The sequence below is a fragment of the Strongylocentrotus purpuratus genome, unplaced genomic scaffold (assembly GCF_000002235.5).
Source record: "Strongylocentrotus purpuratus isolate Spur 01 unplaced genomic scaffold, Spur_5.0 spur5_scaffold_5, whole genome shotgun sequence".
Taxonomy (NCBI): domain Eukaryota; kingdom Metazoa; phylum Echinodermata; class Echinoidea; order Camarodonta; family Strongylocentrotidae; genus Strongylocentrotus; species Strongylocentrotus purpuratus.
Window position 1 is genome coordinate 21,225,820 of NW_022145611.1, and position 10,960 is coordinate 21,236,779.

A 10,960-nucleotide genomic window follows, 5' to 3' on the forward strand; every position below is an offset into this window, starting at 1 on the left:
AGGGGCATAGGAACAAATCTTGTCAATATTTGAAAAACCCCACTTTTTGGACAAAATTGTAAGGTCCGGAGTGGTTAAGCATTTTTTGAGATAAAAAGTGAAAATAATGCAATAGACTAGTTTCTTCACAATTAATGTTCCCATATGTCATGAGATGGAGTATGACCCCCTTTGAGCTTCTGTAGGGGCATAGTGACAAATCTTGAAAATATTTGAAAAACCCCACTTTTTGGACAAAATGGCAAGGGATTAGTTCAGCATTTTTGGAGGAAAAAGTGAATTTATCAAATGAAAAAATTTGTATACAGTAGCCTAATTTTCTCACAATAAATGTCCCTAAATGCAATGAGAAGGAATATGACCCCCGTTTCGCTTCTACAGTGGCATCGGGGCAAATCTTGTAAATATTTGAAAAACCTCACTTTTTGGACAAAATTGTAAGGTCCGGAGTGGTTGAGCATTTTTTGAGGTAAAAAGTGAAAATAATTCAATAGACTATTTTCCTCACAATTAATGTCCCTATATGTCATGTGATGGAGTATGACCCCCGTTGCACTTCTGTAGGGGCATAGGAACAAATCTTGTCAATATTTGAAAAACCCCACTTTTTGGACAAAATGGCAAGGGATTAGTTCAGCATTTTTGGAGGAAAAAGTGAATTTATCAAATGAAAAAATTTGTATACAGTAGCCTAATTTTCTCACAATAAATGTCCCTAAATGCAATGAGAAGGAATATGACCCCCGTTTCGCTTCTACAGTGGCATCGGGGCAAATCTTGTAAATATTTGAAAAACCTCACTTTTTGGACAAAATTGTAAGGTCCGGAGTGGTTGAGCATTTTTTGAGGTAAAAAGTGAAAATAATTCAATAGACTATTTTCCTCACAATTAATGTCCCTATATGTCATGTGATGGAGTATGACCCCCGTTGCACTTCTGTAGGGGCATAGGAACAAATCTTGTCAATATTTGAAAAACCCCACTTTTTGGACAAAATGGCAAGGGATTAGTTCAGCATTTTTGGAGGAAAAAGTGAATTTATCAAATGATAAAATTTGTATACAGTAGCCTAATTTTCTCACAATAAATGTCCCTAAATACAATGAGAAGGAATATGACCCCCGTTTCGCTTCTACAGTGGCATCGGGGCAAATCTTCTAAATATTTAAAAAACCTCACTTTTTGGACAAAATTGTAAGGTCCGGAGTGGTTAAGCATTTTTTGAGGTAAAAAGTGAAAATAATTCAATAGACTATTTTCCTCACAATTAATGTCCCTATATGTCATGAGGTGGAGTATGACCCCCGTTTCGCCTCTACAGGGGCATCGAGGCGAATCTTGTCAATATTTGATGAATCTCACTTTTTGGACAAAATTGTAAGGTCCGGAGTGGTTAAGCATTTTTTGAGATAAAGAGCGAAAATAATGCAATAGACTAGTTTCTTCACAATTAATGTTCCCATATGTCATGAGATGGAGTATGACCCCCTTTGAGCTTCTGTAGGGGCATAGTGACAAATCTTGAAAATATTTGAAAAACCCCACTTTTTGGACAAAATGGCAAGGGATTAGTTCAGCATTTTTGGAGGAAAAAGTGAATTTATCAAATGAAAAAATTTGTATACAGTAGCCTTATTTTCTCACAATAAATGTCCCTAAATGCAATGAGAAGGAATATGACCCCCGTTTCGCTTCTACAGTGGCATCGGGGCAAATCTTGTAAATATTTGAAAAACTTCACTTTTTGGACAAAATTGTAAGGTCCGGAGTGGTTAAGCATTTTTTGAGATAAAAAGTGAAAATAATTCAATAGACTATTTTCCTCACAATTAATGTCCCTATATGTCATGTGATGGAGTATGACCCCCGTTGCACTTCTGTAGGGGCATAGGAACAAATCTTGTCAATATTTGAAAAACCCCACTTTTTGGACAAAATTGTAAGGTCCGGAGTGGTTAAGCATTTTTTGAGATAAAAAGTGAAAATAATGCAATAGACTAGTTTCTTCACAATTAATGTTCCCATATGTCATGAGATGGAGTATGACCCCCTTTGAGCTTCTGTAGGGGCATAGTGACAAATCTTGAAAATATTTGAAAAACCCCACTTTTTGGACAAAATGGCAAGGGATTAGTTCAGCATTTTTGGAGGAAAAAGTGAATTTATCAAATGAAAAAATTTGTATACAGTAGCCTAATTTTCTCACAATAAATGTCCCTAAATGCAATGAGAAGGAATATGACCCCCGTTTCGCTTCTACAGTGGCATCGGGGCAAATCTTGTAAATATTTGAAAAACCTCACTTTTTGGACAAAATTGTAAGGTCCGGAGTGGTTGAGCATTTTTTGAGGTAAAAAGTGAAAATAATTCAATAGACTATTTTCCTCACAATTAATGTCCCTATATGTCATGTGATGGAGTATGACCCCCGTTGCACTTCTGTAGGGGCATAGGAACAAATCTTGTCAATATTTGAAAAACCCCACTTTTTGGACAAAATGGCAAGGGATTAGTTCAGCATTTTTGGAGGAAAAAGTGAATTTATCAAATGAAAAAATTTGTATACAGTAGCCTAATTTTCTCACAATAAATGTCCCTAAATGCAATGAGAAGGAATATGACCCCCGTTTCGCTTCTACAGTGGCATCGGGGCAAATCTTGTAAATATTTGAAAAACCTCACTTTTTGGACAAAATTGTAAGGTCCGGAGTGGTTGAGCATTTTTTGAGGTAAAAAGTGAAAATAATTCAATAGACTATTTTCCTCACAATTAATGTCCCTATATGTCATGTGATGGAGTATGACCCCCGTTGCACTTCTGTAGGGGCATAGGAACAAATCTTGTCAATATTTGAAAAACCCCACTTTTTGGACAAAATGGCAAGGGATTAGTTCAGCATTTTTGGAGGAAAAAGTGAATTTATCAAATGATAAAATTTGTATACAGTAGCCTAATTTTCTCACAATAAATGTCCCTAAATACAATGAGAAGGAATATGACCCCCGTTTCGCTTCTACAGTGGCATCGGGGCAAATCTTCTAAATATTTAAAAAACCTCACTTTTTGGACAAAATTGTAAGGTCCGGAGTGGTTAAGCATTTTTTGAGGTAAAAAGTGAAAATAATTCAATAGACTATTTTCCTCACAATTAATGTCCCTATATGTCATGAGGTGGAGTATGACCCCCGTTTCGCCTCTACAGGGGCATCGAGGCGAATCTTGTCAATATTTGATGAATCTCACTTTTTGGACAAAATTGTAAGGTCCGGAGTGGTTAAGCATTTTTTGAGATAAAGAGCGAAAATAATGCAATAGACTAGTTTCTTCACAATTAATGTTCCCATATGTCATGAGATGGAGTATGACCCCCTTTGAGCTTCTGTAGGGGCATAGTGACAAATCTTGAAAATATTTGAAAAACCCCACTTTTTGGACAAAATGGCAAGGGATTAGTTCAGCATTTTTGGAGGAAAAAGTGAATTTATCAAATGAAAAAATTTGTATACAGTAGCCTAATTTTCTCACAATAAATGTCCCTAAATGCAATGAGAAGGAATATGACCCCCGTTTCGCTTCTACAGTGGCATCAAGGCAAATCTTGTAAATATTTGAAAAACCTCACTTTTTGGACAAAATTGTAAGGTCCGGAGTGGTTAAGCATTTTTTTAGATAAAAAGTGAAAATAATTCAATAGACTATTTTCCTCACAATTAATGTCCCTATATGTCATGAGATGGAGTATGACCCCCTGTTGCACTTCTGTAGGGGCATAGGAACAAATCTTGTAAATATTTGAAAAACCCCACTTTTTGGACAAAATTGTAAGGTCCGGAATGGTTAAGCATTTTTTGAGATAAAAAGTGAAAATAATTCAATAGACTAGTTTCTTCACAATTAATGTTCCCATATGTCATGAGATGGAGTATGACCCCCTTTGAGCTTCTGTAGGGGCATAGGGACAAATCTTGAAAATATTTGAAAAACCCCACTTTTTGGACAAAATGGCAAGGGATTAGTTCAGCATTTTTTGGGGGAAAAAGTGAATTTATCAAATGAAAAAAATTGTATAAGGTAGCCTAATCTCCTCACAATATTTCTCCCTAAATGCGATAAAATGGAATATGACATGGAGATGGAGTATGACTATCGTTACGCTTCTACTAGGGCGCAGGGACAAATCTTTTAAATATAAAAAAAAAAAAATTTTGCCAAAATAGCAAGGGATTAGTTCAACATTTCTTGTGACTAAAAGTGAAAACATTTGAATAGCCTAATTTCCTCACAATTATTGTCCCTATATGTCATGAGATGGAGTATGACCCTCAATACGCTTCTACAAAAGCATAGGGGCAAGTCTTGTAAATATTCAGAAAAACCCCACTGTTTTGCCCAAATGGCAAGGGCCAGACTGGTTAAACATTTTTTTGGATAAAAAGTGAAAATCAATAGCTTAATTTCCTAGCACTTAATGTCCACATTTTGTCATGAGATGGAGTATGATCCTTGTTTCGCTTTTATAGGGGCATAGGGGCATAGGGGCGATTTGTGTAAAAATTCAAATGAAACTCACTTTTTGGACAAAATGGCAAGGGCCGGAGTGGATAAAGACCAGTTATGGTCATGCGTTGCATTTTGAAAGAAACGTTGTGGAATTGATCAGAATAGGTTGATCATCTAGCATATAAGTATTGCTGTGTACTGCAAGGTTCTGGAATCATCAAAATGATAAGAAATTTGGTCTAGTCTAAATTTGGTAAAGTTACAAGCACTGTACACAGAAAGATGTATATCAGGTCCAATAGATATAATAATTTATCAAATATATCAATTAGTAGGCGGTTTCTCAGCAAAATTTGTATGATTACGTATTAGTCAAAACATATTCTTTCACATGATTTGTAATAAGAGCTTCCATTTCATTTTTTGAGAGGGGGCATTTCCTTTAAGCATTTTTTGTGAAAAAAAAAATCATTTGAATAGGCTATTCATGGATTTTGACCCCTGTTTCGCTTTCAAAGGGCCTTAAGGACAAATTTTAAAAATACTACTTTCAAAACGGCAAGAGATTAGTTCATCCATTCTTTGGTGGAAAGAAGAATTTATTTGAATACATGCCATGAGATGGATCCTGACCCCCATTTGCTTTTGAAAGGGACTCAGGGAAAAAAATTCTTTTTAAATGTTATTTCTTTTTCTTGGGGTGGGGGACTAGGGGGATGGGGGGTTCATGATACCCATCCCAAGTTTTGCATTATTGGTGTAAAGGTGAAATGGTACTTGTGAAAACTAGAATTATCTGATTCATTTCATTTTATAGTAAATAGTACTTGACTGTCGTTTATCCATATTTCCATGTTAAACAGGCCAAGATGAGAAAGCTATCTGCCTCAGCCAAAAGAAATCCTCCGTCACCACACGTCAGATGACCCCAAAGAAAAGAACCATGCCTGGTAGGACAGCTAAGACACCTCAGAAGGGCGTGGGTTCAACGCCCAAGAGGGGCGCCAGCACTCCCAGGTTGCGAAAGAAAAGGGCGCTGACATCAACTTCAGGGGGACTTACTCCGAAAAGGTAAGGAAATCTTGAAATTTAATGGTAGTATTGAATATTTTGTGTTATCTCAGGGCCCAGTCGTATGAAGAGTTGCAATTAATTCAAATCAATCTCAACTCTTTATGCTACAGGGCCCTGAACTTCCACTTATCTGGATGTTGATATCATTCTCATTGGTTGGGGGAAAATACAGAGTTAATCTATTCAGATATTGTTTTATGTAAATCTGCATTTTCATTTTGCCCTCAGAAATATATTGATCCCTGTTTGTTCCCAAATGGGCGTTAAGGCAAATTTGGGGAAGGAAATAAAAATAATCAAAAATCGCCACAATAAAACTTGTCAATGTTCTTTGTTTCCTCATCATGACAGTCTCAAATTGCCCTCAAATTATAGTGATTCCTGTTTGTTCCCAAAAGGGGCGTAAAGGCAAATTTGGAAAGAAAATATTAAAATAAAAAATTGCCATTTTGGGGCTATAATGGCAAATTTTTCAATCTTCTTTGTTTCCTCATCATGAAAGTCCCAAATTGCTTTAAGAATTATATTTGTTTTGAAATGAATTAAAGTGAATCATAAATCATATGAAGTACTTTGGTCATGGAGGTTTAAATAATGATTTAAGATCTTCCTCAAATTCAGGCCTTTTTTTTTGTAATCTTGTTGTAACCTTCAGTATTTTTCTATCTTAATTTTCCTAGACCTAAGCGGTCCACTCCTGTAAAATCGACCAAGCCAGAGGAGATGACCTCTCCTCGTAGGTCAGCCAGGAAGCTTGCCAAGGATCATCATCCTACCACCACTTTCACTTCTCCATCTACCTCCACCTCCAATCAACCATCTTCCTCATCATCAGCAGCAGCATCATCAACGCCGTCCAAGAAAACTCAGAAGCCAACCAAAGACTCGGTCAAGAGCGCAGAGTCCCAGAGAGCAAGGACTGCTTCAGAGTCAAGATCAGAGAAGCATAAAAGGGTGAGAACTTGTGAAGATATCAAATTTTCCCCCAAATTTTATTACGGTTATTGTCACAAGGGTCAAAAGATACCAGTAGCTGTTCTTAGTGTGCTAGCAGTACAGAATGCTCGAGTACAAAATTTGTTGATGTAAGTGAATCAGACTGTCTAATTGTCAATACAATATGCGAATATCAGGGGGTGATTTTCAAAATATTTAGATTTGAATAGTTTGAAGGGCTTTTAAAATACCGGTAGCTAAAATGGTATCCATCTCTGGCCTAATAAGTACCTATGTGTAGATGCTCAATGAGAGCATGTTTTCATGGATAGTTCATGCTACGATGGTCGGAGGTCTTCTGAGATTTAGCAGCTGCGCATGTGTCCTTTTAATTCTCCCATCTTCATTTGGTTTTAATTGTTTCCTCTATTTCTTTACACCCTTTCACAGAAATTGCGTTCCATTGTGGAGGAGACACTTGCAGCCAAGGGGATTGATTCCACTCATGTTTGCTTCAAGCCTTGCGTTACGAGACTCTACAACCAAACTAAGATGTTTGTGAAGGTAAGCTATACAAGATAAGACACTGGGGGGGGGGGTGCTGATGCTATGAATATGCATCTCTTTAAGATGAGAAAATGATGCTTCTTTATCGATTGTATAAAATTTTGTTTAGCACTATAAAGTCATACAGAATATATAAATATATATATATATGTATGTGTATAATTACCCCCAATATATATGGGTAATTATAGCATGTGCCGTTAAAAGCTTTCACCAACCTTTAAAAGGTAGGTTAGCATTTGTTTGCTTCTGTGGACCTTTTTAGGCCAAAGGATTTCTACCTGCAGTCTAGAGATCACCAGGGTGGAGATACAAAAAGGGATCAAGTACACAGAAGTGGATGAAAGCTCACATACTCGATATCTATTTTGGTAGAAACTATATGTTAATATTGAGTCAGCTTCGACCCCCGACTCTTCTCTTACAATGTACATACACATGTATGTAGATGTAGTTGTGTCCCCTACAATTCCATTCCAATGCCTTTATAGACTTTTAGGAATTCAGGATATTATGGCTTTGTAGTTCATCACATTTTACAGTAGCTTTATTTGATGAGGTAAGATAGCAGTACAGGAGAGCATGATTTATTTTAAAGATAGAACTCAGAGCCTGTGAGTAGTGTTTCGGTCTTGATATTCCTATAAATAGGGCTCTCTAACAACAAGCATAGCAAATGATCATATGATTGATGGATTGATTGTATGATCGAATGAATGATCAATTGATTGTACGGAGCGATCAGTCGCGAAATAGCAATAACTAATTTATATTTGTATTATGAGCCCAAATACCCTATGGTAAAAAATCCTTAACACGTATTGGAGGTGTCCTAGATGTTCATGTTTATATCATCTGCTTGCTACTGCTTTCTGTAGCAATTCATCAATTAATGTCAAACAATTCACCATTTTCTTTTCCCAGGATCTGAAGTCCTCTAAGGGCCTCTATGATGAGATGAGGAAGATTGCCGAGGCCAACGCTGACTTTGTCATCTCCTTCGAGCAGAATAGAGCAGCATCTAAGTCTTAATAGATGTCTTACTCCGAGATCAAGTAAAGCATACTGGGATTCACTTCTGTGTAATGCAGAGAGTAAAGAAGCAACAAGAAACGGGTTATTTCATGCAATGTTTGAATCTTTCAGACTCTCTGTTAACCTTTTGTGCAGAGTGTACATGCAGTGGGATAGCTACAGGGTGGCCTACAGATGTCCCCCCCCCCCATTAAATAATAATAACATAGCCATCCCAGGGGGTGCTCAAGCCATCTGTAAAGTACTATTATGGTTCAAATGGTTCAAAAGCATAGAAAGAAGAAGGGGGAGAGAAAAGGAGGGAGAGGGAAAGGGGAAAGAGAAGATGATAGGAACCCTTCATACACTGTTTGGTGGCCCTTTTGATTAGTATTTCATCCACCTTGTAAAACCAATGACCCCTCCCTCCCCCCCCCCCCCCCCCCTCAACGGTCCAAGGCTCCTTTTTTGTCCGGACTCGCACCTCACGGTGTTCGTGTACTTCTCCTCGTCATCAAATCTAGGGTGATGCCTTGTATGTGATATTGGACATGCAGACATTTCCTTAAGTACTAAACGTACAAAGGGAGGATCAAAAGTTATTTTGTAGTCAATGCTACTTTGAAGAACTTCATCAATGGTCTTTAATAAAAAAATATACGTTTTCTATGAAATTGAATATTTTCATGATTAATGAATTGAATAGACAAAAGGCCCCTATTTATAAGAAACACGTTTCACTGAATCATCCTTGTTCCATAAACAGTCAATTTTGTATAATCGTTCCTAGACATTTACTGCAGAATGAACTTCCCTTGTATTTATTTTTTCAGTTGGAGAACTGTTCTTTCAAACATTCATAGTGTTTTTACCTGAATGATAATGCACCCAACCTCTACTTCTGGCTAATAGGCCCCCAAAATGGTTCACTACAATTTGGAGTTGATGTAACGAACGCAAGGCTTCCTACAGAAATTATGCTTTCCTTTTGGGAGAGGTCCTCCCCCTCCCCCACGCCTCTTTCCCCTTTTCTGGGTATACCTCTGTATGATAGGTACTGCAGGTAAATTTACACAGAACTTCTAACCTTTAATTGAACATGAATATATTCAAGAGTATTTTCACCTGTGATTTTGAACATTGAGATACAGGGCCTTTAAGTTTGTTTTTGTAAACTTTTTGTAAACTGTTTTGATTAGTAACATTTTGAAAATGGCTGAAGCCAGATATGGTGTCATGGGCTATCTGACATTTCTTCTGAGGTTTACCAGTTTGACATTGTTGGTCTCGTGGGTTATCGGTCTACTGGGCTGGGTCGTTTGAAACAATGCTTGGCTAAGATTTAGATGAGAGATTTGGTACATGTTTCCTGAGAATGGCTATTCATTACATTTTGATTTACTTTATTCATATGAAATAACAAGTTATTATAGTTTAGCACTTTAATAACTAAAAATCATGTGGATGCCCGTAAAGAAGGAGCAAAATTGACCAATCCTATGAAGTGGATTTTTGTTATCTGTAATCTCTAAAAAATAAAAAAAAATTGTAAAGAGATCCTTGATATAGATTTGTGTTGAGAAAAATATTAATAAAAAGCATGAATTTTAACAAAAGCCGCAATCATGTGCATTTCTTTTATGATGGGTGTCATGAATGGAGTATAGACTTCAACTCATAAGTAGTCAAACTCACTGACAATTAAATTAATACAGACAATATTTTCTGTGTAATATTCTACTCTATTATTGTATTATCTATCTCTTTCTCTTTAAGGTAATTCCAACCTGCTGTCAAGTTGGTTTGGATGAGAGAAACCGATAAGTAAAAGTTTGAGGAAGATGGCTATTTGTATCAATCAATTTTTAAAGCAATTGATATTGTTCATGATTGTATAATATTGTGACGCGGGACGCAAACACCTTCTCAACAAATGATTCACAACAGAAATTGCTGCCACCACATGGTGATATAGGGACATGACCCCTGGATCAACTGAGATTTCTTCAGTTGATCCCAATCTAAATGGAAAACTACGTCACAAATAAATCGTTTTTTCCTTGTGACGTAACAATACCAGACTTCAAGAGTTACTTTCCAGTCAATTAATTATGGATGTAAAATGGGGGAAAGGATCGCGGCTGATTGGCCGAGAGTAATGCGTGCCTAGTACCATTCAATCAGTTCTAACATCATCCAGAAATACTGGTAAATATTCTGTACTTTGATCTCTCTTCCATCACATGCTTGTCGCTACTCATTCGCACACCATATGCACACGTGTATCAGTACTTGCACGCTAACCACACTACTCGGGCATAGGGACCACCAAGCATGCGCTTAGCCTTTCGCTGCATAGTCTCGTATTTCCTTACTACACCTACTCTCTGTCTCTCAAAATTATCTGAGCTGGAATCAAAGGCTTAAAGGGCCATCTGTATGAAGCAAAGTGTTGGCTAAATAAATCAATCTAAATTCACCATTTCTCTCTCTTTCACTTGACCAATTGTAATTATTTCTCCATCTACATCTCTTTTATCAATCATGTCTACAATTATTGGTCAGACAATGAATAATTGTAATAACGTTTAACTTGAACTTTAATCTTGTATAAAACAATACCTGGTGAAATGAATTCCGCAATAATGATGATTCAACTTATGTACAACTGCAATATTTACAATTGTTCTTACACATGTTATAAAAATGAACTAGGTTACATGGCAAGTCATGTCTTGATCCATATGGAGTACAAATATTTACATTTACGTTCCAAAATTTCTGTCTTTATTTCTAAACCAAGTCTCTTCTCTAAGTAGGCCAGTTACTATAACTCTACTATACTCTTCATAAATCAATATTATAAT

General features: G+C 36.7%; 1 protein-coding gene across 1 annotated transcript; it reads left to right on the plus strand.

Annotated features, from left to right (window-relative positions):
• Positions 1-5,348: 5,348 nt before the first annotated feature.
• LOC755303 (mdm2-binding protein) lies at positions 5,349-9,709 on the plus strand. Its single transcript, XM_030999754.1, has 4 exons — positions 5,349-5,573; positions 6,257-6,530; positions 6,963-7,076; positions 8,004-9,709. Exons 1-4 carry the CDS (start codon positions 5,425-5,427, stop codon positions 8,109-8,111), a joined length of 645 nt encoding a protein of 214 aa, XP_030855614.1. The 5' UTR covers positions 5,349-5,424; the 3' UTR covers positions 8,112-9,709.
• Positions 9,710-10,960: the final 1,251 nt, after the last annotated feature.

Bases quoted from the DNA above. Each gene is read 5' to 3' on its own strand.
- LOC755303 (XM_030999754.1), top strand. From the start codon at position 5,425: ATGACCCCAAAGAAAAGAACCATGCCTGGTAGGACAGCTAAGACACCT. The intron at 5,574-6,256 runs GTAAGGAAATCT...TAATTTTCCTAG, and splicing joins GGGGGACTTACTCCGAAAAG to ACCTAAGCGGTCCACTCCTG. The intron at 6,531-6,962 runs GTGAGAACTTGT...ACCCTTTCACAG, and splicing joins GATCAGAGAAGCATAAAAGG to AAATTGCGTTCCATTGTGGA.